Source organism: Catharus ustulatus, chromosome 6, assembly GCF_009819885.2.
Source record: "Catharus ustulatus isolate bCatUst1 chromosome 6, bCatUst1.pri.v2, whole genome shotgun sequence".
Taxonomy (NCBI): Eukaryota; Metazoa; Chordata; class Aves; order Passeriformes; family Turdidae; genus Catharus; species Catharus ustulatus.
This window is the reverse complement of record NC_046226.1, coordinates 60,878,999-60,906,636: the sequence shown is the minus strand read 5'-3', so window position 1 is coordinate 60,906,636 and position 27,638 is coordinate 60,878,999. Positions and strand designations below refer to the sequence as shown.

The window sequence follows — 27,638 nt, the reverse complement described above, 5'->3', positions numbered from 1 at the left end:
TGTTTGTTTGTTTGTTTGTTGTTTTGTTTTTTGGTTTGACTTTTTTTTCCCCCTTTGTTTTTGGTTGGTTGGTTGGTTGGTTGGTTGGTTGGTTGGTTGGTTGGTTGGTTGGTTGGTTGGATTTTTTTCTAAATCTAGTTTTTTTCAATACAAAAATATCAATTCCACTGTCCCTTGAGGCCACACAAATACATGTCCCAGCATAAAGAAATGGTGTGGGTCTGGAAAAGCAACCAGCACATGCAGATGTAACCACTTCCCAAGACTGATACCCTGTGAAAACTTTACCTGGATTCAAAATTACACCTGTATCTGTTCGCTCTCTTCCTAGATTGCTGCAACTCTCTCGTAATGTTTGCTTTTTAAGCAGTAGAATGAAACAGAACAGAAAAGAAACCTTTTTCTTGACCACATACCAATGCAAGCATTTTCACAGTGGTTGAAAAGAATCCTACTACACTGAATAACAAAATATTCAAGGCCTGAAACAAATGTTACTGAAAGGAAACTTTGCCACAGTCTATTCCATTACAATTTAGGAACTGGTCTTGAAGCAGGCAATGTCAAGAAAAAATTACAACCTCTCTATATAATATTTCTTTCCTGAAATCACAGAAGAGTAAACCTGTGCAGAATAGACCTCAATTTCACTCAAGTTTACCGTTGTACATATTTAACATCCTCATTACACACTTGCAATTTCATTAAAATTGGAGATTGGTTTATTTTTATCCATAGATGTTAAACAGTATTCACTAACTTCACATTCCCATTAAGAACAAATGTGTGAGATCATCCAGGTCTGAGTGAAAGTAATGGCTGTGATAAGAGTTGACAACCAAATTAAGATTTTAGTACCATGGATAGTCATTCCCATTCCAGCACTGAGGTTACAGAGGAAAGAAGTTTGAACCCAGAAGTTGTCAGAACTGTTAGAGGTCAGTCAAGTCTCCAAGGCAGATAAAACCAGCTTTAGAAGTTGTCCCAAATTATGCTGTTGATATCATGACTTCTTTCAGCTATGAAACAAGTGAAAACAGCCTGGTAATCTCTTCTCAGAACTCTTCTAAATATCCCAGTTCAGACTGTTCAAAATAGGATGGTCAAATACTAAAAATAATAAGAATTTCAGAAATAACTACAATGAAGGCATTTCCTGCTGAACTGAGGAAGCTGGATTAAGTTTCAGTTGGCACCCTCTTTCTGCTTATCTAACAGTATTTTATTTAAAATTCATAACCACTCATGACCTTAAGAATCAAGAGTACAGCTGAAAAAAAGAGTGCATCAAATAATATGTTTGATTGCTGAAGTACATAAATCTCAATTTCTCTCTCACACCTATGTTACTCACCAATTTCACTATGTAAATAAAATTTTCTTAAACATTTGTTTTCTTACCTTTCAAATTACTTAACCTCAGAGAATGCTAATTAATTAATTTTTCTTTGTTTCTCACCAAAAGCAACAAATCCAATTTACTGTGATGCTGAAATATTTCTAAAACTCCTCACTTTTTTATGTGCAATATACTACAATGAAGATATATATGCTGCATTTTAGATGAACACTTCTGTTTCTGTGACATGGAAATTATTTGCCATTTTTTATAGGAATTGCACAGTCGGAGTGTACACAATGCACAGACAAAGTTGTTCTCAGACCTTCAGAGTTATTGATGATAACCTAACAAACATGGCTTTTCTACAGAGGAAAGTTATCACCACTAACACTTTCCAATATTTTTCTGGTTTTCTTCCATCCATCAAATATTCCAGATAAATAGATACAGTTTTTATATATAACCTCTCATTTGAATTATGTAGCTAAATAAACATTCTTAAATACTGTAAGACCTAATTGTGATATAGAAATGTGAGAATTTCTCCAGTGTTCTATTTTACCTCTATTGTGGATTTCAGTCTGCTTTTATGATGGTAAGAGTTCTGAAATCTTTGATCACTTCAAAATTTGAACTTTTTGACACTAAGGTTTGGCATATTCTAGTACACAACTAAAGAAATCCAAATTGAATTTCTGATTAACTTTTACTGTGGCTAGAATATCTCCATGTAACAAATACAAAAATTAAGTAAAGCACTAAAGAAGGTAAGAAGGAAACAAATAAAAAAAAATTCTCAAAATGTCTATATTTCAAGATAAAATTAAATTTTAGTGGAATCATACTCCAAAGAACCTTAACAATAAAAGGCTGCATGCTCTTAAGAAGAAAATAAACAACAATAGATTCAGGGAGAATTTTCGAGTTCTGTTGTAACTCCAAATCTCATTTCTCAGGCAAAGAAAAGTAAACAGGTAAACATCCACTTTTTAATCAATATTACCCAAATATAAAATGGTCATAGTTCCTTTTCTGCCTGTACAAATTATCTTCTCCCCCTGCCCTTTTTTATTTTCAAAAACATTCACAAACTTGGCAAAGATTCCATGGTAATTCAAAGTAATCATCTGGAAACTGGGGATTAACATGAGGCCAAGAAGTTGAGATAATCATGCATTTGATCCCTACATAAAATCATTACAGAATCTAAAGGAGAAAAAAAATTAAAAGGAGGGAAATAAAAAGATAAGGAGATACAAAAAAGAGATGTCGTGTGGAAAGATACTGAGTTTACAGAACAATTCTGACTTAGGAGCATCCTTTTGTTTTTCTCTTGTCAGCTCTTAAGAAACAGCTCAAAGGGAAAAGAACATTATTCTTGCCATTATTACCTATGTTCAAGAGTGCAGCTCAAACATGTACTTGGCAAAGAGAGTTTCTGAATAGAGGCAGGAAAAAAGAGCTCAGTGACAACTTCCTTGTAAATAGAATCACCATAATCTGATGTCTCAGCTGCCTTGTCACAAAACTCTCCACTTCAGAGATTCACTGACACATTTTATCCCATGTTCAAACATGTTCATGTGTCCTCATGTTGTACTTCTAATTAAACTGAATACATCACTGCTACCTTCCTCATCAGATGGAGGAGAGATGGCAGCACAGCACAGGAAGAAGAAAGGTTAACAATAATTAGCAAGAAACAAGGAGGATGCTGTAGAAGTAAATAAAAATTCACAGGATACAGAAAATTCTCAGAGCCACTCCAGTTCTTGAAGTGCCTGTGAAAGCTAATTTACCTATTAGTCATAAAATGTAAATCAGTTCTGCTGCTTGTCCACTACTTCTATTAATACCTCAGCAGCTTCACAGAATCACAGAATATTCCAAGTTGGAAGGGGACCCACAGGGATCATTCTCCATTCAGAAATCTGCATTGTACTTACTTCCTTCAGATTACTTATTTCAGTCTCTTGCCTTTTATTCACTGATGCTAGTTTCTTATTGTGCTGTATGGCTTCCTGCACTTTAAGCAAAAGTTAAAGCATGATAACAAATAATTTCACATTTGAACAAATATTTGGTTTATAACTGTGATATATGTGTATATAATTTATTTAGAAAGCAAACTTAAAACTGCAAATGTCATTAACCACATTTTCTGCGCAGTTTGATACCACACTGGATGATTAAACCAGGTGGTACCAGTTGTCTATACCTCAAACAATGACTTAAGACTTTTCTGTATATTGGCTTGCCTTTTTTAACTGTAATTTAATTTTTATTATTCAGTCATTTTAGTAGAAGTTTTAATCTTGATATTTTTAAAGCTTTGCTTGTAATATTCTGATGAGTTTTAATTATTTTCAGACAAACACAGAATACAGTGGGTCACAGAACAAATTAATAACTGAGTTAACAGATGTAGTGTTCTATGCATATAGGCCATGAAGACAGAAAAACATCAGAGGATAGCACAGCAGAAAATTTTAAGAATAAATTTTACTCCTGCTGAAAGGGAAGGGAACTTTCTTAAACGTTATACAGATGAAGATGACACTGGGAAATTGCTTGAAATTCCACAATGAAAAGCTGAAGATATTTACTGGTTCCTGTACTTTTCCAGACAGCTCTATTCAATCTCTGTATTTTGATCCTCTGAGGTTCCCCTTCATCCTTTTCTATTTTCTGATTAATCTTTGTTCATCTCAATCTTTTTTATTTTCCTCAATGGTTTTCTAGCACCACACTTGAATACAAGAACTGCAGACCTCAGAATATCCTCTCCTTTTCTGCTAGAGATGGTCCACCACAGGGAATGATGGACAACAGCCTCACTGCACAGTAAGCAGTTTTGCAGTTTTGAATGAGAATATGTGCTTAAAAAGTTAAAACACTGGTGAATGTAACTCCTATCTCCTGATACAACTTGGGAAAACCCCCCAGAAAAACAAACAGACCAAAAGTGGTAAAACTTTCTCCTACTTTTCAACAGAAGTCATGTGCTCACTCTCTAGCTTTGAAGTACAATCAGCAGACATTGGTTAGCCAGTGATGTTCTGGATTTAAAATTTTTTAAATTGAATACAACAAGTAACTTGAGGTACTGAAATACCACAAACATACATAGAACATGTTACCAATTTATTCAAACTGATTTGAAAAAAAAGAGATTTAGTTTCAGGCAAAACTTAAAATTTTAGTAAGATTCAGTAAATGAAGAGGGGTTTGTTATGTTTTGGGGGCGGTTTTTTTTGTTTGATAGCTCCTCAATACAATTTCCTGTGTGGTCACACACATGACTGTAGCAGTGCATCAGCAAAGAGCACTGAGGAACCTACCAAGGTATTTGATGCTTGGCATGGGGCAGCTGCTATTTTTCTGAGTTTTCAAGTGTCTCCAACCCAGTGCTGTAAGAGCACAGCAAATCCAAGTGCTGGAGGGCATTTAAGGCATACATACCACTGTGCTCTAGTTTGCCATGAACACCTTTTACAATCCCAAACCGAGATGCAATAGTAGCATAACACCTCTCAACTTCATTCAGCTTCTTATGATGCTCCTCTTTTGCTGTTAAGTGCATCTGCAATTTTTGATCCTGTTAGGAACATAAATGAAGTACCCATTTAATGACAGTAAGTAGCTCTCCAAGTGCTTTTGACTATAACAGCATAAATGCAAAATCATTCCCAGAATGTTTCAGTTGTCTATTTCACATCTAACGACCTTTCCTATTTCCAAACTCCAAAGAGAGACAGAGTCATCATGATAATCAAATTATTTGAACACCTGGCATTTGAGGAGAGGCTGAGGGACCTGTGACTGTTCAGCCTGGAAAGGAGCTGACAAATGTCTATATGCCAGGGGAGGTGTGTGTGTGCAAGGAATAAAGAAATCACAACCAGGCTCCTTTTAATTAAAGTGAAAGAGGAAATTTCACTTAAACTTGAGGGGAAAGAAATTTTTTGTAAGCGTGAGCAAAGACTGGAATAGGTTGCACAGGCAGGCTGCAGAATCTACCCATGGAGATACTAAAAACCAACAGACATGGCTCTGTGACTCTGGCTCCACTGACCCTGTTCTGAGCCATCTCAAGAGGCTCCTGACAGCTTCATCCATTCCAGTTCTGGGTTTGTAAAAAATGACACAGCCAAGGGCAGTTAGGAGACAGTTTGTGTATTTGACACACCTAAATAAAGGAATTGCAACACACTTCTAAAAATCAGAAGTGCATCAACTACTTCAAAGGAGTGACTTTGATTTACATTAGTGAGACTAATGCAAATTAATACCCCATGCTTCCCAGAAAAATATAAATAACCTGTCAATGAGTAATTCTTAACTCTTCAGTATCAATTAGCAGTTCTAGTATCATGCAATATGATGGAATCACTTTGTGTATCTGTAGGGGAAGTTTCTAACTACTTTTATAAGCATCTAACACTTCATTTTACTTCTGTTCACATGTTGGCCTAAGTAATACCACAAAGAAACCCACATGGTAATTAAGTACAATATATTTAATGAATTTTACCAATCTCTCATTTTGTGGAAACTGTTCAGTAACACATTTTTTTTTTAAAGCTACTTGTTACCCTTGTAACACTAAGATTTTTGTGTTCTTTATACTGCATTTTTGTCGACTGTTCTGTAGGTACTATCTGATGAATTTTAAAATTAACTTTCTCTGAAGAGAATGGGTTAAATTAATTCCTCAGAAAGGATAACCATTTGTTTAGGTATCTAATCTATTTCTAATCTACAGTAGAGTAACACAGCAATTAAAAGGAACTGAGCCAAATTCATTCCTGTGTGTAAATTCAAGTTACACCAGGATGCATCTGGCCCAGTCTGTTTGGCTTTGGCAAGGCTCCATTTCCACACAGTAACAAATGCAATACATGTCCAGGCATCAGAGGATAATAAAAGCTGATAGTAATCAAAAGAAATGACCACCATAAGACTAGCAAAACAGGATATACAATACAAATTTCTCATGTTTTATAAGGTATGAAATTAAACACACTACAGCAAATGGAAAGTCATAATGGAAGCACTGGTAGAGAAACACCACCACTTACAGAAATCACTGCAAGGAATGTAGGTTGAAAATGTTCTTATACTTTCTCTTTCCTAATCATAAATTAACTGTTGAAGATCTGTGCTTAACTAATGCTAGGAGGGAATTTTATAACAAAAACATTAAAAGGAAAGCTTTTCTTTGTTTTTCCTGGTAGTTCCCTCAGGTATATTTATTCTAAGAAATCAATGAACAGGGAGACAGCCCTAATTTGAGACTTGGAACAGCTTGTGGCAAGATCTGAGGGGTTTTGCAGTTTTTAATATGGATTTTTTTCTTAGTGTCATCCCAATTCCTTTCTTTAGTCAGCAAGATAGTGTTAGTCCCTCCTCCTCTGTCAAAAAGTTGAAACATGCTTTGCTACTTCAGAGGGCTCTTTCCAGGGGAAAAAAGGAGCTGGCCTGTTCTATCTGCAAGAGTTTTATTGCCTAAATATGATTTTTGATGGCAAGCTGCTCTCCAGGCTTAATGGTCAGAGAAATAAAAGTATGTGATTCGTCTCCTCACAAAGAAAATGTTGTAAAACATTCTTCCACAGAAGACAATCAAGAAACACCAGGACACACTGCAGGATAGGGAGTGGATGACCCTGGAGCTGGAGTGAGACCCATAGAATCTCAGTTCTTCTTCCTTATGTCCGATAGTGCAAGAACAGGAATTATTGCCCTGCCCTCCACCAGTAATAAAGATAAGCTGGGATGGGGAGTGGAATTGATTGTGGCCATATGGTTTGTTGAGGCACAATGATTTCTTGGTGCAACTAGACCCGAGAAATAGCTCAAGGTCAAGTGGGTGACTGGAGAAATACAAAGAGGGAATTGCTCATATCTAAAAGATATTCTGGAAATGGAGTCACTAGTCAGAGGTACTCAGCGAAGCAGAAGGTGGTAATTGGGAGGTGAAAGTGTCAGAGAAACAAAGGAGATACAATAGCATGGAGATCTAAGGCAAGAGCACATGAAAATCATGCAAAGGGCTACCAACTGTAGGTCTTCGAAGCAGGAATTTTTTTCACAACAGTTCCTCCAGTTCTCACTGTTTTTCTACTTAAAAATAACTGGGTTTAGTTTATATGGTATCACTGTTATCTTCACTGTGCTTTTAAACAACAAAGTTTGCCTTTTAAAGGTAAACTCCTAAAAGACACAGAAAGGAAACAAAAACATTCCTATCTAGATTATTAAGAACAAAGCAACTGTTGAAGTTTATTTAACACTATGCAGTAATTACTTTGTCATTCATTTGACAACTACACCTGTATTAGAAAACTAAATGGTGGCAGGGAAGTTCTCAGGAAATGCCTGCACTGTTGTTAAATATCCCTGACACATTTTTGGTCAGCGCCCAGTACGACCACAAATCGTAAGCAGTTGCTGGGCCCAGTTCAGGCAACTGTCTGCTGGGAATGATGTGGAGTATTTGGGTCCAAATTCCCTCTTTTCTGAAGAGTGGTAGGGTTTGATCAACCTAGCTTTCACATACAATAAAAACAGTAAGGAGAGACAAGAACAGATGCCACATGAACAGAGTTCTGGCATTCTCTAGTGTATCATCTCACGAAACCAATACCTGACCATTTTCCTCCAGTTACTTCCTAATTTCAGCAGCAGGAAAACAAATACAATACAGAGCCCATACTCAAGTGCATTCTATCAATTGAACTGGCTTTGCAGTAATCCCCCTGCAGCCTCCTGACTGCATGAGGGCATGAGAGTTACTGTCCATATGCAGTGAGGTGCAAAACAACTGCACACTGCATCCAATAGTCAACAATTCTATTGTTGGGGGAAAAAAGACAAATAATAAAGACAAATAAATAATAAAAGACAAAAAAAATCCTTTATTTGTTTGTCTCTCTACTGTCTTCCAATAAGAAGCAAAACCTTCCACTATTTCAAAACTATAGTATATATGGTAAGAATTATATTAGGTCTACTTGCATAAACTTAACTGGACAGCATGCACAGTGTTTATGTGAAGTACTAACACTGCACATACTATCTAAAGGAACAGAATTAAAGGAACAAAAACAGAATAAAAACTACATCAGTAAGGCACACCCAGTCCCCAGCGCACACAGGAGCTCCTTCACTGACTGGCAGGGTTTCTAAGGGGCCAGATACAAACTGAACAGCACGTCTGCTTACTCTCAAAACACACACCAGAGAACCATCTAATCTGTCTTGAACAAAATTGAAATAGAAATGGGTCTCAGATAAATGATTGCTTCAGAGTTTTATCCATTGTATTTTTAAACACTTTGCCATTGGTGATGACCTACATCTACATCTACATGAGTGGGTACTACTTTGATCCCTTGAATCTACCACTTATTTCAGTGCAGCCACTCAGCGAGTAAAGTTGGTAGAATCTGACCTGGTTTAAAACTGCGTTAGCCCACTACTGCAAAAGGTTAGAGGAAAGAATTCACTTTTGTTTACCTTGTGGGGTATTTTGTTTTCATCATTTTAAATCTAAGAGCATTTCACCTAAATAAGTCCCAACTGTACGTGCTCTGTTTAGTGCTCCATGCAAAAGAGAATTTTTAGCATTTTGCCCCCACTCAACAGCATTTTAGATTACCATACCCTGTATCAAAGCAAATGCTTTCAAAATATTCAAATTATCAAATAAAGAAAAGTTTATAAACATATGAAATACATTTGTTTAAGCAGTATAGATGCATTTCCATCTTACAGAAAAGGTGTTGTCCTTTAAATATTCTCATTCATGTGGAAGACTGAGCTTGTATGTTATGAAAGAAAGATAATATGTGAAATGACCTAAATATAAGTCCAATTATTCTGTATATTTTTAACACATTTTAAAATCAGCTGCATTTTAGGAATAAATACAAGTTAAAAGTGAAGTAAGACAAAACACATTTTATGTTGCCTTTGATCTTTAACTTGTAGCCTTATCTCCCAGGTCAGAGGGCACATTATTCAATTTCACCATATTTTGTGTAAAACCACTGTAGCGTTGAAGATGACTTTCAGTACAAATGTCATGGTACTTAAAGCTAAACTGGACTCTAGTTTTTTTGAGCTTCTTAATTAAAATCACAGTTTGTAATGGTCTGACAATATTATCTTTATTCTTTCCAGTTGAGCAGCAGCAGAATTTTCACAGCATTTATTCAATCAAGCCTAGCAATGTTTCTGTGGCTCACTCTTTCACTTCCTAAAACAGACAACAGGGTTCAGAGCCACTATGCTGTCACTCTGGGTGAATTTATTCCCTGTGTCAAAGGGAGTAAAGCTGCACTGGATGAAATCTAAACTGTTCAGGGAAACTGATGTTAAGAACTAATTCTGAGGAGTAAAAAAGAGTGAGAGGAAAACCACCAGTTTTTCTTAAAAGCAAAACCAAGAGCTGCTAGGAATTCTGTATTACTTTTTGAGCTTATTATGCTAGATCCTATCAGAGTAACAAAATTACATTATTTAATGACAGTCTATTAAAAAATCTTTAATCTAGAACAAATGTACAAATGTACCAATTCTACTTTAATTCAGTAAGGAAAAAACACCACATGATGAATAGCAGCTAGCACACAAAGTCTAAAAAAATTGCATTTGTAAGGTTTTCAAATTTGAAGCTGATACCTCTTTGTGTTACTTCTAACAATTACCATATATCATTTAAGTATTAAAGTCAGTTAATAGTGGATTATACTCCAAGCATACTCTTTTTATTAAAGCTCTTCCTTTTTTTTAGCTTTTATTATTTTCTTACCATTTCATTCAGTTTCTTTTGTAAAGTGTATTTTGAAATCTGTAAAACAACAGAGAGTTATTAATTAAATAGTATTTACGTTTTTTTCTGACAACAATCTGTGTAATTAAGTATTGTTATACCTAGGATTTAATTGTATTTGTTATTAATCCATCCAATAAAGTAAATGAATGTTTTGAATTAATGATGAATTAATAATAAATTTCATTTACTATTAGATTCACTTAATAATGTTATTTCAATACTTAAATTCTGTGAAACCACTTTACATGATTTATTACTACAGGAGCTTTGAAAAAGTGCATAAATCATTATGTTTTCTGACAGGCATTATAAAAATAGCATGCAAATGGATCACAGTCTGTAAACTCAACCCTTAGAAAGAAACAGAGAAGAAGACAAAGGTAGAAATGAAAGTATTCCCTCAACTCCTACAGGAGTAGAAGTATGTTTCCTGTTGGGAAAAACCCAAAAACATCTTATTATATATTCTAAATGGTAGCATATAAAGATATAATGTACCAATCTCCCATGCTTTAATAATATAAGGCTGACATTAGAAGATATTAACATTATTTAATACCCCACTGAGTATTTTGATTTGCATAATGCTTAAGTAAAAGAGGGAAAAACACAGCAATGTCAACGAACCCAGAGTGTACAAATATTATAAGGAAAATGTTATTTCTAGGAAAAAACATAGAGAACAATCATTTTAGGGTAGGGTTCTGACTCTACAGAGAAGAATACAGAATTGAATTAAAAATTCTTCACTCTTGTATTAGGTTTATATTTCCAAACAATTTCCCTGGGACCACATGTTCTTTGTCACCTCCTGCTTCCCCAAGCCATAGCAGAATTTCCTAGATCTGAACTGTACTTGACACAAATGCTTGGTCTGTGAACATTTAATATTTAAGATGAAATTTTTTAAATTTGTAGTTTATCTTACAAAAGAAAGGTCAGTGGGATCTTTCATTACTCTTGTTGTCTACATATTATGTTCAGTCAACCATGGAGGGATGGATTTTCTACATCCTCTGTACTATGCCAAGGTCTGAGAAAGGCAACAAAATCCTTACAGCTATTGCTCAGCCATGAGAATTGATTTCTTTTGCTCCTAAAATACATTCTGTGTTAACTAAGTGATCAAACAATCAGTCTGCTACCAAGTAAATGCCTTCCATTAAAGGAGAATGTCAGTAAGAACCAACACAAGTTTCAAAATCATAGCAATAATCCATTACAACCATTTTGTTTTCAATAGAATTATTATCCCACTCAGTTTTAGGTTGAAAAATAATTACAGTAATTTCACGATTATAAGCTGCACTAAGTATAAGCCGCACTTCCAGGCATCGGCAACTTTTCGTTCTTTGTCCATATATAAGCCGCACCTGATTATAAGCTGCACTTTGGGTGCAGACCAAAATTTTAGTCAAAATGGTGCGGCTTATAATTGTGAAATTACTGTAGTTCTTGGTAATGCATTACCATGCAAATATGTAAATGCTGAAATTTGCCAGTGAAACAGAGGAAAACACTGAAAAACACAGGGAGCCCTGCAAATTGGAGGCCCAGGGGAATATTTAGTTCTGTTTAGGAGCCCAAAACCAGGGATCTTAGACAGGTAAGAAAACAAGAATGGTAAGAAAACAAGAATGTTAAGAAAGAGGAAGGATGTGGAAATGAAAACAGAGCACATTTCACACACTGGACTTTCCCTCCTTCCGCTGGAGGAAAAGAACATTAGCTGGAAGGTTAACTTAAAGTAATCTTGACACTGAAGACTGGAAGAAACTCAGTGTTACAAAGTGAGGTGAAAGATTAAACAATAAGGCCTTAAAGGTCCTCTTAAAACCAGCAATTTTCTTACTAGTAAAAAACTTAAACCCAAAACCCAAGAAATTTTATTTTTTAAAAGGAATAGTTTACCTGTAATGCCTTTAATGTTTCTTTCAGTCCATCAATTTCTTTTTCTTTTGTTTCTACAGCAAGTTGGTATTTTCCCTTTCAACAAAAGCTGCACTTCAGATTTTGGGCAGAATAAATGCATTTGCAACAACAATTTACCAAAAAGAATGTTATAAAAATAAAGCGTGCTGTTCACAATTCATTGGTGAATAATTTTGCTAAATAGTTTTAAAATGTAGATATATACTGCTAAAAAAAGAAAAGTGAAAACACAATAGTATATTTTCACCACTTATGACTGTATTCATCAAGTCTTAAAATTGTAGGTCTTGGAGAGACAAGCCTGACAAAAGCAGAGCTAATATATTATGTAGAACAAAGATACTAAATTTTAAAACAAAAGGTATCAGGTAAATCCATTTTCTCATCTGCAGTAGCAGGATTTTCATGGAAACAACCTGCTCAGTTTTCCCAGTCCACAAAGAGTAAACTGTAATCTGCTATTGCTAGAATCACTAAATACATGCAAGTACTATTTATATTTATATTTATATTTATATTTATATTTATATTTATATTTATATTTATATTTATATTTATATTTATATTTATATTTATATTTATATTTATATTTATATCTATATCTATATCTATATTTATGCATATGTGTGTGTGAATGCATGTATAGACAAACAAATTTGCACATGAGAAAGTCAAAGGTTTTCTTCACTAGAATTAAATCTGGTAAGATTCACTGGCTGCAGTCAAACCAATGCAGACCAGAATCTAATACCAGGGAATATTCCAGAAAACAAATACATCTGTTCAACCACCCCTGCACATTCCAGTCATTTCCAGCATAGTGCTGGCTGTGCAATCCTCCAAAACCACCCTGATCACTCATACTACCTCTAATCTAAACTGGTGCAAAAACTGGTCTTTCAACTCTGTCTTGAGCTTATTTTTTTCTTACAGTTACTTTGGTATAAAGTACTGAAAGTACTATTCAATTCAATGGAAATAGTTAGAAGGAAAATTAATTAGGATACAATTTAATTCTGAAGGTGTGATTGAAAATACAAATCAGAGACTACTAAGTGGGTATGTGTGAACAAATTAATCATCTTAACAAGAAAAAATTCCAAAATCCTAATTGAGAAAATTCATACTCAACCAGAAAATATAAAGTAAATAGCAATAAATATCAATGCAGCAAACAATAAAGTTTCTTTTTATATATTTCAAGACGTTTAAACAGTTTGCAAATTTCTATGCCAGTTCTTATGCCACATCCAGCATATTCATCTGCTCTAAACCACTGGGAAATTTAAATGAAACAACAGAGGTTACATGCAGATATTCACTGACTTCACCGTTTGAAACAGGTTCATTGTAAAACAAATGTAAATCCTTCATTCAGAGGAGGAATTGGGCATTCAGCCTGGTATAAAAACTTATGTAGCTAACAAAATCCACATAAATTCAGGTTAAAATTTCTTATTTCAGTTTAGGTCAAGTACCTTAGGAAACCAGGTCAGCTAAATCACTAAAATCCCTATTAAAATCTGGTTTCTTTGAGGCAGAAATGTTAGAAATGTTACTTTTCAGTACTACTTCTACTAATTATCCTAATTTATCTCAACCCTCTAGAATAAAGTAAATTTTGTACAGCTGCAATATGGAACTATCAAAGAACACTCTTTGCTCAAATGATTTTTAGCATAAGCAGTGACACTTCACAAGTTCTACAGTCTATGAACAACCAAAAAGAAATAACCAAGATACAAAGACATTTCTTTGGCAAAGTCCATAGCAAGAAATATCATAATATTCTTAGTTTATACTTAGGACATGTTTGGTAAGTTTTAGATCATTATCACTTTCTTATGCTCTTCTTTGGATGACAAACAACAAATAATTGCAGAGTACCTTTTCTTCTTCCATGGCAAACATCCTTGCCTGCAACTTGGTTGTCAGTCACATTAAAAAAAAAAAAAAACAAAAAAACCAAAATAAACAAAAAAACTCAAAACAGCACATGGCAATAATTTCATTCGTGCAATTTAACAAGACAATATAGTTATATTAACCTGCATAGTATAATTTTTTAAACTATAGGAACTGTAGAGTTACAACGAGAAGTTTGTGAATCTCAAATTATTTTTTCAAGGAAGAAACCTAATTGCTTTTCAGTTTCTTTTTTGTGTGACATGATGATGATGCAGCATTAGTGACAAATTCTTCACCATCAAGGGCAACAGTTTCAGTTCCTATGAACACTTTCTGCAAGGTCTCTCAGTACTTGTGTTTGCTCATTGTAATATGGAGAATAAAACACAAGAGTGAAACACACTTTCAAATGTTGAGCAGGGTGATTTGTGTGGCAGATCTTTTACCATGGTTTATGAATCTACCCTTTCAGAGGTCATGCTAAATTAGTGGGGGGAGACCAAACAAAGCAAAACAATATGGAAAGTGTTAGAAGAAGCATTCTCTTCTCTAGGAGGTTTTTGAAATGTAAAAATGAAAAATGCCAGGAGGAATGGCATCTGGAAAGAACTGCCAAAATACAAGCACAATGCTGTGGCCAGAAGAAAGGACATGATTTTTTTTTGTGTATTCTAACAATTTATATGCAATAGAAAAATATTTTCATGTCAACTGATAACTTGCTATGATGCCATCATATTTTAAAATCCTGCAGTCTAATCTAAAGGCTTTGTTACCTGTTTTTTAAAAGCTGCCATGGCTTCCTTGTTTTGTTGTTGCAGTGTGTCAGTCTGATGCTGCAGAGTTTCCTGGTCGTGTGAAATAATAACAGTGTAAGTATTATGTTAGAGCAAATCATATATAAAATGTTTCAAGAAAAGGCTGACTTACTGTTAAATATTTTTAGAAAGACACAACTGACTAAAAAAACCCCGAAGAGTAAAAAAGTGCATTTTTTAACTGGTAATTGTCTTTTTGGTAGCAGCTTCTCTTTAATTCTCAACAGGTAACAATTCTCCCCTCTGGAACAGAGAGCTGTTGGTGGGACTTCTGTAAGCAACTCCATCCCATCAGCCTGCAGAAACAATCCACATCCACTGCCATCTTAAGACAGCAACTTGACACTGGTCCAGGCAGTTACAATACAATTTTATTACCCATTAAAAATAGAATCCCACTGAAAAAGAACTATCTGTTATTCTGTTTACAGTTAAATTTTAGTCATTTAAGCTACCTGAAAGAACTGAAAGAGGCAGAAAAGACTAAGTGTAAGGCAATAGCATGAGATTTCCATCACCCTCCTGCCTGGCTTTACTCTCATCCATAAAAACTACAAAATGAGTGGAGATGTACTTTTTCTGTACTATTATTTCATACCATAATCTCATAGGCTAATACTACACCTTGCAAGTTGGAAATTTCCAAAATCTTTAAGCAGCATGCTTCTTTATAAGTTACTACATCTTTACCATGGAAGGTATGTATGGAAGACCAGGTTTTTTCAGTTCCAAACACTGAAATATATAAAGGTGCCTGTACTACCTGTAAAGGTACAGGTAAAATCTACCTGTAAAGGTAGTTAAGAGGTTCTGTCCTTGAACAGCTATCTCAAAATATAGATGGGTGTTTAGCTAAGAAATATTAGTGTGAAGCAGGCAGCAATCCAGTAATGACTGCACAAAAGAAAATATAAATTGAAAAAAGAATTAAATCATTAAAAAGAATGAATGGGAGAAAATAAGTTGAAAATCTGTTTCACACACAAGGAGTCAAATTTCTTCTTCTGCCTTAATAGAAATCCAGTGTTTTTAAATATAAATTCCTTTCCAAAATGATAGTTTTTTCCAGCAAGTTGGTGTTGCTTTCACATTGTACAAGCAAGAACTGTTGCCTTTTGATAGAAGACAGGAATCCATGGACATAAGGTGTTCCATATCCATTTACTTATTAACTCATCATGAGTAGAGAAAGTTTTGATTTGTGTGTTCAACAACGAATGCACAGTACATAAATGAATATTCAGAACCACATAAAAGTCTTGAGAAAGTTTTTCCTCAGGTTGTCCCTTAGCCCTGTGTCCAAGGACAGGTTCTCCAGGGGGTGACAAGCATGTGAAGTACACTAGTGAGACAGAGGCAGTAGTGCAGGGACAGCAAATCAACTATTCCCACTGCAGTATTCCTGCTCACCACAGGAATAAAATTTTATATCCACAGCACTGCCAGATTAAGATGGCACTATAAAATGCAGGAATTCAAGCCAATATGATGGAATAAATTGTGAAGATATCAGTCTGGTTTCATTTAACAGTCATTCTTTATACAACTTTATCACAGATGTAATGGAAAAAATCCCAATGCTGAACTCTTTATAACACACTGCTTTCTTGTACTGTATATTCAAGTGAGGTATTTTATTTTCAAAAAGACAGGGGAGTGTCTACAAATATTCATTTTCTAACAAGTCTCACACACAAGACTATCAGATAAAATTATTATATTATCTTTGTCAGAAATTCAGGCTTGGAAGAAATTTTCCATATTTGCCATGTATGTGTGGTGCAGGGAGACTGAAGAGTAGGTTTTTAAAAAAAAATTAACAAAATCAGTTTTTATATTGTAATGTTATACAAGCATGAGTATACTCACTAGATTTGAAGGAATATCTTCTCCAGTTATTCTGTTTTCCCTGCTTGAGTGTATATTTTTCAAGAGCAGTAGCAATATATTTATAAAATGTAGACAAATTGTAATATTCTAATATGACTTAGCTGAAGTAATGTCTTTATTTCAAACTAGTTCATAAAATTTAAGGTAAAATAAAAATGAATGACAGAATTGTTGACTGAAAGGGAAATCTATGAAGGAAATGGTAAAATAGAACCTTTGATAAAGAGGAAGATGTCTACTTATTGATGTAGTCAATATGATTCTGCATTCAGAAACAAGCAAGTCATAAATTCAATTTAAATGTCATACTTAGAATTTTCATCTTACTGGAGTCTCCAGGAGTGGAAATTCATATTAACTTGTTCCTCTGAAGTTCCAGAATATTTGGTCACATAAGGTTCCCAAAATCTACCACTTATTGTTCACATCAGCTTTGCCATGTGCCAAGGCCAAGTGAGAAGTTCAGGAACAGAGTTCACCTCACTACCTGTAAGTCCCATCCTCTTATGAGTGGTAAAGTAAATTGCTGGTAAGGTCTTAGAATGAGTGAAAACCCTCCCTTTTGAACCCAGAATATTAAGCACTGCAATGCTAGGTTAAGAAAAGCAAAGAAGGGTTACAAATTGAAAGCACTCTTGCTTTTACAAATATAAAATGTTTCCTGTTTCTGTGTGCACATATATATCTTTCAAGAAAGAAAAGCACAGAGTTGGGATTATTAATTTAAGATGGTTAGGATGAACTCCAAGATGAAATGGCCTTCCTTTACAACTAAGATGTTAAATATTCCAAGATCAAGGATAAAGCTGAAATTATTGTTTTTTCTGGGGTCGTAAAATATACGGAGTGAAGCCTTTTATCTTGTGCCCTAGTGACAGGGGTCATAGGTTTGATTGTATTAAAGAAGGGTATGCATTTCCTAGGAAAGCATAACCTCAGGAGCCCTAACTCTGAGAAGAATGTTAGACTTATGTCACTGAATACTTCATTCTCAACATTTAAAAGCTGACAGAGTTCTTCTGAGTATGGATAACATACAAATTAATGTTCAAAGTAACTTTTTGAGAAAATTTTCCCTTCCATAAGATTGCAAGTGAAGTTGTTTGCTGCACTGACATTTGCACTTGCCAAAGCCAAGCATAATACAGAGAAGTTGCTACACAACTTCCCTTACACTGATGTGTCAGCATGCCTCATATTCACCTACAGGTCTTATTGCTTATTCCATTTCTTTTGACTGAAGATTTCCAAGGCATGCCAAATATTATTATATTCTCTTGGCAAAAATATTTCTAAGCTGGGCATAATCCTAATCAAAATAAAAGCTACAGTGTTAATGACTCAATAATAAGCTAGTGGCTAGCACATTTTACTAGTGAAATAAAAATAGCTCTAAAAAGAGGAAGTGTAACAAATCACAATTTACATTAACATACTAAAATTCAATCTCAGCAGGTAAAGCACTAAAAGCATGCAGGAACATTACCTTCTGCCATTCAAGTTCCTGTTTCTCTATAACAATTTTATTTATCTGGTCTTCATAATTAGTTTCTGTTTCCTAGTTAAAAACAAACATTAAAAAAAAAGTCAAAATACTGAGATGAAGAGAAATTCAGTGAGATGCAAAAGTGTTTCAAGAATCCATTGTAGTCAATGATACAGATAATCAGAGTTAATGGCTCAGAATCTTTGGGACACCTTAAATATTCAGCTCAAAACATTTGAATCTTTATTCTCTGTGACATCTCCCAGAACAACTGAAAAGTTTGTGTCAGAGATTACTTCTGTTATTAGGGGAAAAGTGGAGTATTTATCATTCTTTTCTGTGCCAAGAAGCCTTCTGAGCTACCAAAAAAGAGAAATTGAAACAGAATCATGGGTAATCAACACATATTTCTGATAAGATGAGGTACCAGAAAATCTAAGACCATTACTGAAGTCCAAAGTTTCCTCCACAACCCATGAAAGGTACTAATAGCAGGAAGGTGTGTTACAGATCCTGCTCTTGCAGAAGCACTTAGTCAAGAATCAAACTATTACTTTTGATAATACATCAGAGTTTATTTGATAATAAATATGAGAGTTATCTTCTCATAATTGCAGTTGTTAAATATTAATGAGAATTTTCCTGAAACATTCTGGTATTCAAGTTAAATTTTACCAACAGGATTCAGCTTCCCTTTGGAGTCCAATTTTTATGAGCACTGGCCTTAATTTGGCCTTCACAAATCCATTACTCAAAAAAAAAAAAACAAAAAAAACAAAAAAAGGAAGACTATGAACAGTCACAACTTCCTGCAAGAATGATATGCAGGTTTTTGATGCATATCATAAGCAACTCAGCACTGTCCTGTTTTTTGCACATAGTCAAAATGCTGAATATCCTTCAAGGACCTGGAGAGCTGCACTAATGGGTCACTGAGCTTCAAAGGGTTGCTGTCCCGCCTTTGCTCTGCACACTGATGGCCAGCTTGGAAAAGTGACCACTTTAAGCTAAGCCTGACTTCTCTCTGACGAATCCTTGCACCAATAACATTTACAGTAATTTCACGATTATAAGCAGCACTGAGTATAAGCCGCAATTCAGGGTGCCAGCAACTTTTCGTTCTTTGTCCATACATAAGCCGCACCTGATTATAAGCCGCATGTTACAATACAGAGTGTGATAAAAGGCATCTATTCTATCACCATCTGTTGAGGGTGGGGGCAGTGATCCTTATCTCCACGGCAGATATTCTGCTAATGGGCCATCCACTGAAACCAGGCAGGGCATTGTTCTTTATCTTTTCACACCCCATCCTTCCTCCAGCCAGTCATTTTCTGCTAATGGCCATTGAATCCCACTGTGGGACTGATAAAATTACTGCATCCCATTGGAAGTTGCTCCAGCCAGGGGAAAGAGCCCAACATTTCTCACCAAGATAAAAACAGAGGTTTTGGGACACTAAGGGAGCCCCTTTCTCCACTGGACTCCAGAGGAAAACCGGATTTCTCCACATCACCACTGGACCTCTGGAGGGAAACTGCACCTTGTACAGGAGCACTGCTCCAACTGAGCCACATCTGTCACTGCAGGAGGATGCAGCCACCATTTAATGGGACTGCTACCAACACCCTGCCTGACGGGGTGTCAGGTTGTACTCTGACTGTGTCAGGGTTTGGGGTTTGTTTCTTTGTAGTACTGTATTTCTATTTTAATTTCCCTAGCAAAGAACTGTTATTCCTAATTCCCATATCTTTGCCTGAAAGCCCCTTGATTTCAAAATTATAATAATTTGGAGGGAGGGGGTTTACATTCTCCATTTCAAAGAGAAGCTCCTGCCTTTCTCAGCAGACACCTGTCCTCCAAACTAAAACAGCAACTTCTCTTTCTTTGTCCATATATAAGCCGCACCTGATTATGAGTCGCACTTTGGGTTCGGACCAAAATTTTAGTCAAAATGGTGCGGCTTATAATTGTGAAATTACTGTACTGAGGTCTTGCGCTGGGCACACTCCAGCAAGGGCCAAACTGACTGTATGAGGCTAAAAGAATACTCCCAATATTCAAAATACTCCCCAAGAATACTCCCAAAACTGTGCATTTTGATATATTATGTGCAAATTTATGCTGTTTTTAAGTTTAACTTTACTACAGTTTAAATCTTGCAATCTTAATTGTTGGAAAAATTCAAGTACTCTTGAAGTGACCTGCACCTGGAAATTGGTTAGAACCTTTAGGAAACAGTCACAACTTGGGGAAAAAAGGCCATGGATCTCTTTAATAAAAAAAAAAAAAAAAAAAAAAAAAAAAGGCCTCAAAAGATCATTCTCTTAATACTGGGGTTTAAGTAAAATTCTACTGAATTGCAATCCCATGAACAACTATTATTTGCCACGAGACTAAAAAGATCCCACCTCTGGATGAAGCAATACCTTTCCTGGCACACTGAAAGAACAAATGGAGACTATTTCTCTTTCCCAAGTGAAGAAGATAACACTATTTTTTTTTGCTATAAAATATACTGCATCTTTAAAAATGCAATTCTTTCTGAAGCCAAATATAAATAAGGGTTTCATGTTTCTGATTCCAGGATATTTACAACACTTCAACAACTGATGCAAAACAGTTTTGAAGATTTTGCAACCCCTTCTCACTTAGCACAATATTTAATTCATAGTCCCACTAGTTATCAATAGAAACAAAAGAGCAAAATATGACCCAAGGGATTCAAAATAGTTTTTTGACATTGACATCTTTTATAGGGTTTTAAGGTCAAAACTGACTTTCTTGATTAGCAGAGAGTTTAGAGGCACATGTGTGGAGTGCAGCACACTTCCTTCCACAGCAGGCTCCTCCCAGGCATTTCAAGAGATTCTTGCAGGTTCTAAATATGTTCCTCAGCAATCATATGAATTCCACATATAAAATACTGAATAGACATTTAAAATTAAAATTTGGCCCACAGGGAGCTAAGGAAAAGGTCTGTAGCTTTTGCTTCTCTGATATGTACTGGTAGAATACAGATGGAGAAAAAACCCAAAGATTTCACCTGACTTATGGCTTAAAAAAAGAAAAATTAAAATATTATCAATGATTCCCAGTTCTGCTTTAACAAAGGGTTCTGCACCATTGCAATGATTTTTTTTTTCCTGGTACTATTCTATCAGTAAAAGAAAATAGATCCCCCTAATTTCCCTTGAGTGATAAAACCAAATGAGATTGACTTGGAGCTTTGAAAAACATGTAATCTTCAACCATCTATGGCATTAAGCAACAAATGCTATGAAAATTACATATTATTAGCAAAACTCTTGCTCAAAATTGTAAGAAAATGGCATTAAATTCCATTTTAAGTGAACCCTTTGCTGTGAATACTTAAGAGGATAAGAACCAAAGTTCTAAGTGAATAGCATTCCTCCAACTTATTCCCAAATTATAAGGGTGTATCTGGAAGCTATCAAAAATGTGCATGTATGTAACTACTGTTGAACAAATAAACATCATAAATACTTAAACTAAGAATGACAATTACATGATAAAAATGTTCTCAAGTGATATCACTAACAGTTAAACCTCATCCATCAGTTTTTACATCTTCCAAGGGACATTTAGAGTTTACCCATTTTGAATTGAAAGCATTCAAAACTTGAGTGAAATACTTCTTTTTTCAGAAGTTCTATCAGTTGTTTAATAAGACAAAAACATTTTTTTGTTATACTTGGTAGAACGATATTGTATATAACTCTGATGAGGGATCAAAAACCCACAAAACCTTAAAAGTGTTCATTTTTATTAGATGCCTTAGGACTACATGGATTTAAGTGTTTTTATAAAAAAAGACTACCATAACAATAAAAGAGGAGTAATTTGATGGTTTATTTACTCGTTATAACCTTTAGAAAGTGTCAAGCCTTCTTTAAAGTGTTTGCTTCAGGCTGTAGTTTTACAAGATGGGCTGTGGATTGGTCAAGCCCCCTCGATTCTTGACCCTGAACAGATTTAGGAACAGAGTACAGCTGGCTCATGTCCAAGCAGCCAAAACTGCTGCTAGGTACTTTTATTATCTTTTTTTGAACTTACAGTCTCCCTCCTACAAAATTGCACATCCAATTTTCATGCAGGTCAAACAGTACTCACAGAAACTACAATTTCTGATTGTTTCATACTAGAATTAGAAATTCCTTCAGGAATGAGGCAGACAAATAGAATTTTTAGTAGACTTCATGGATATTTTTCTTAAGCTTTGTTTCCAGGATAAATGTTAGAGGGGGAAAAGATATTTATAGTAGCATTATTCTAACTTCAGTTCCTGATAAATCATTGTTGGATTTTCATAGTTATGACACTCAACAAAATATAATAGCAACCTGTATTTGGAATCTATTCTCAAAAACTTTCCTTTTTCAGATGCAGAGACACAGATATTTGTACCAACAGCTATTCTTCCTTTGGAAATTTTTCACTGGTCTGTCCTTGACTCCACTGCATAGCTTACAATTATTCTACATTTAAATAAATCTATCAAAATCTATTCCTAGAAATGCCTGCATTGATAGTTACAACACTCTCCTCACTAACTTTAAGCAATCAGCTCCTAATCAAAAGCCACATCACTCACTAACACAGAAATTATCATCTAACACACTGCTTGCTGATTCAAGCAACAATATCACAGACGTCACAATGATGAGATCTGAAACTTCAATGCTGTTTTATTCTCTTAAATCCACACACTTACTTTTTTCCCAATACTCAGCTGTCCTTGTTTCTATCATTTTACTAAAAACACCCCCTAATTTACACTTAGGTATAAAATCCAGTTGAAAGACTGTTAGGAAGAAAACACACTTAGTTGGCTGCAGAACAAGACAGAACAGACATGGAAGGGGATATCTAGCACAAAACAATCACTGGCTTGGTCAGTGCTTGATGACTGGGAAAGCTGAACTGGAAAAAATAGAAGACAGTCTAACTATTGGAGTATGAAGAAATCCCTGTGGGGCAGAGGAAATATATATTTTTTGTGGATTTTAATTACTTGCATATTCATACTATGCCAATACCTGTGAAGAACAAAGACCCTGTGAACAGCCAAAGGAATAAAGTGAAGCTTTATCAAGTATAGTCATTTAAGCAATAATTTAAGCAATAATTCTTTAGTACAAACTTGCACAGCTGTCAAGGATTGGGATTTCTTCCGGAAGATGGAACAAATGAACAGTCTCTTACTCCTCTAAACTGCTTTTGAGAGTTTAACTACAGTATGATGACATTGAGTAAGGATTGCATCAAGTCTCTCAAAATATTTTCATATTTAAGATTTTGCTTTTTACTGGCTTCATACAGGGAATTTCATCCACAAATTTATTTTTATCAATCTGAATTTATACTCCAGCTTAACCAACCATTCCAGGCAGTTTATTAAACTCAAAATACATAGCAGGTCCTGCCCAAAGAGTCTCCTGTTGAAGAGATAAGCAAGACCAGGAATAGGAAGAAAAACAGAAGCAAAAAGAAGTAGGCCAAACCAGAGGTCAAAGACAAAACTGAGAGTAAAATCCATGGCACTGGCTCCAGTGCCTCCCTCAGGTTATCAGCCTACAGAACCTTGCAAGCAACCTGGAAAGGAAGTGGGAAAAGCAATAAGAAACCTGCAGGATTTTCACTTTTACTCCACTTTCTGATTTAAGTTTGTGTGTTTCATTCTTGGCCATGGAAAAATTAGCAAGACAAGCACTGTAATTCTCTGAGTTATCCCTGCACTACCTTTCTCTCAGGGCTGATTAAAAATTTACAGAATAACCTCACGTTGACTGAATTTGTAAAAAAAGTCATAGTTAAAATCAGGAGAGGGTTTTTTAAGGGTATTTTAAAGCAAAAACACCTGTACAAAATTCTACTTAAAAATGGATGCCACTAGGCATAAGCCACATTATTCAAGAACTCTTGCTTCTTCAAAATACTAATGTTTTATATTCCAAACTTCAAACACACTGAGCAAGCAGCCCTGAACTGATTGGTAAATCAAAATCAATCAAAAATGCATTCTCTAAGATTTCGAATTGGCTGTCTGTAAAATGATTACTTTTTTTAACCTAAATTTCTAACTAAACAGGTAAATATATACGTATGTATATATATTTTAGGGTAAAAGAAAGCTCAGCTATTTCAGAAACTTAGGACCATGTCTTAACTGTGAAATTGGTTCTTAGCATTTGCATCAATTTTGAAACTAGAAACAACTTTAAGGCAAAAATTTACTCACCCTTCTGAGACAACTTTTACAAAATCACAATCACTCTTCTAGCATAGCAGATATAAAACAGGCATAAAAACCCAAAGAAAAATGCCAAAAGATAAAATTTCATGGTACTCCATGAACACTTCAGGCTCTGACCAAGTGCATTAGAAGTGCAACATTAAGTTAGCCATGTAAATTCAGCTCAGTAGTCTTATAAAGGAAAGTATATTCTGATTATTAATAAAATTTAAATTATTCAGTCTTTACTTTTAATACTAAAATAGTTTGACTAGACTAAACACTACCACTGTAATACAGGGGTGGGGATCACATCATGGGGGCTTTAACAGTACTGCACCAAGAAAGTACCATCATGTAGCCTTTCTCTCTTTTTTTTTTCTTTTTAATGGCAGTCATTCTTTTGTTTACGGCTTTTAAAGAGAGGATTATAGCATTTCACTTAGATCAAAACAGGTATAAATCAAGCATGTCATCAATACTAATATTTTAAAAGTAATAATACACATCTTTTGAACAGGTCAAATTCATCAGATGAAGAAAAATACACTTTAGGTCTTTCAATACACACAACAGTTCAGAAACCCTAATGGGAGAAACAGACTAAAATGTTTACATACACACAACTGAAAAAGTAACCACAGAAAAATACAAGTGAAAAATTAACCACAAGGAGAAACAGCTGCCTTTACCAGCACAAAAGCAATTTTACCTTGGTACTACTACAAGAGGATTCAGCTCATCTCAAAAATAAAACATCCCCACTCCCAATACTCAATACACTATTATTGTAGGGGTTTAGCTTCATAGTTTAGCAATGTAAAAATGGTTAAATAAAGTGTTTTTAATATAGCTGTTTGCCTTCATAGGTAATTCTGAAAAGCACAAGTAAACAGCCAAAATCACCACTTTTCTGGCAAATGGCAAATCAATTATGAAACGAGAAAGACTCAGGGACTTGGAAAATACTTGGATTCTTTCAATTTGTATCAAAGGCTGCTCTTAAAGAGAAGAACCATAATGAAAGACAATAATTTAATGTAATTTATTTTCTCAAAAACCTGATTACCAACTCTAGCAAGTTCTTACATTATTACAAAACAACCAAATTCATTCCCATACAACCCTGTTGCCTTTGTACTGTCCACAGGGAAATTCGTAATACACCCAATACCTAAACCCATTCTATTTTTAAACAAAACCCTGGTTGATGAATCACTTAAAACACATCATGAGGTTTAGCCACACCTATGCAGCATTTTCTGTGATTACCTACAGAGAGACAGAAATAAGACAAAGAAAGACCAAATCCAAGATAAACAAATTTACCCTTCTTATCCGCAGCTCTTCTATGGCCTCCAATAAACTCGTTTTGAAGTCTAACAGTCGAATGGAAAGTAAAGTCTCTGATGGACTTGGAAGAGTAGAGTCAAGAGCCTGTGCTTTAAGGACTTCATCCATTCTCTGAGTTTCTTTCTGCAAAATAAAGGCAGGCATTTCCTCTCCAGTTTATATGTAAGAGAATACTCAAATTGCAAAACCTGCAGCTATGGAGGTGGATTCTTTTTGCAGAGTAAAATTACTACTTATAGACACTATGTAATTACCAATATTTTCATTTTAAACTAATGGGCAATACTGTAGGGAAAAAGAACAGATTTATCAGTAATTCACAATATTCCTTTGCTTCTCCCCTGTATTTCTTGGCTTGGTTTTAGTTTTAAGCAAAAGCTTTGATGAGCAGACAGAAATAGTAAAGGTTTTCCCAGTTACTGCCTTGCACTGACATGAAGGTGCTGCAATGAACATGTCGTGCCATGAAAATGTTGCTGCCTACCTTCAAGATGTCAAAGATCACAAGACAGGCTCAATTTTAAAAGAGATCTTTGGTCTGAAACTAGGGACTTAAGGTAATGTTTGCAGTCTCTGTGTCTGAATTTTAACAAGAAGTCTTTCTTTCTGATTCTCTTCCTACAAGATCCTATATCAAAATGTTGTACTCTGAGCCAGCTGCATCAACTGTTGTCAAGCAAGAAGTTACACAAACAGGAGCCCCAAGTGTCTCTGTAAGGACAAAGCAGGTTTGTTAGAGACACCAGAGGTGACTACAGCACTCAGCGTTTTTTTATTCATAAAAATGTAACAACTGTACTTATTTCACCTGTTTTCCCAGATGATATTTTTCGAATCCTTGAGACTGAACTTTCAGCAGAGCACTAGAACACACCGTGCTATCCCTGCCAGACACACCCTGTGTGTGTTTCTGCACTAAGAATTACAGAGGCAGGGGCAGAGCACAGGAGTTATGACTGACCTGGCTGCTGCCACAGAACCCTTAGGAAGGAATTCCTGCAGGAAGAGCAGAGACCTGGTCTGTATCATGGGGCCATAACAACTACAAATCAGGGCCCACCACTTTTTCTTCTGTTGTCTAAATAAAACCCTAACATAGATCACATTTAAGCTGCTTGGTCATGGATAATAGATAGACTCCTTGCTTAGCTGCCCCACCACAGAAGTTATTCTGTTAGTAAAATAACAGTTTTGCTAAAACAAAAAAAAAAATCAGGCTCATTTTAGTCTTTCATTTTAAAATGTACTACTAATACTGAGCTATTCAATATGAAGTATATAAATTCTTTAGTCAGTGTCAAAATGAGTATGTTTGAAGGACTTCTGAAGAGGCAGCAAATAAAGCCAGAATAAGAACCATGTACAAACATGTAGCACTTCAGGCAACAAATCTGTTGTGTCAATGTGCCAACATGAATCAAGCATTGTGCAGGCAATCTGCAGACATTGTAGACTGAAGCTGTTTGGATTTTTTTTTTAAAGTAATACATTAGGATAAAAAAGCACTATTTGTATTTTAGCCAAAGAACTCAGAATAAATTAAATCTCACTCTTCCAAAAGCACACTAAAAAACTTGGTTTCTTTCACCCACGTTTCCAAAATTGTTTCCTTACTGATAGATGTTGTACCACTACATGAAGAACTACCACAAATGTTTGATATTAAGTATTGGGAGATGACCACAACTAGAAAATCTAATAAAAATGCCAATATTATACAGAATTAACCAAGCACAGAGCCATTTGATTTCACTGTTCATCATGCTAAGACTAAGATTTTTTACAAACATAATGTTAAAACATGACACATG

At 35.1% G+C, this 27,638-nt stretch overlaps 1 protein-coding gene across 1 annotated transcript in view; it reads right to left on the bottom strand.

Annotated features, from left to right (window-relative positions):
• Positions 1–27,638, bottom strand: part of CCDC73 (coiled-coil domain containing 73) — a 92,799-nt gene that overhangs the window by 22,620 nt on the left and 42,541 nt on the right. The window contains exons 4-11 of the mRNA XM_033062377.1: positions 25,804–25,950; positions 18,219–18,290; positions 14,801–14,872; positions 14,004–14,039; positions 12,096–12,170; positions 10,161–10,199; positions 4,805–4,940; positions 3,289–3,368 (exon numbers count right to left, since the gene is read on the bottom strand). Coding sequence (XP_032918268.1) covers positions 3,289–3,368; positions 4,805–4,940; positions 10,161–10,199; positions 12,096–12,170; positions 14,004–14,039; positions 14,801–14,872; positions 18,219–18,290; positions 25,804–25,950 — 657 coding nt within the window. The remainder of the gene's footprint in view (positions 1–3,288; positions 3,369–4,804; positions 4,941–10,160; positions 10,200–12,095; positions 12,171–14,003; positions 14,040–14,800; positions 14,873–18,218; positions 18,291–25,803; positions 25,951–27,638) is intronic.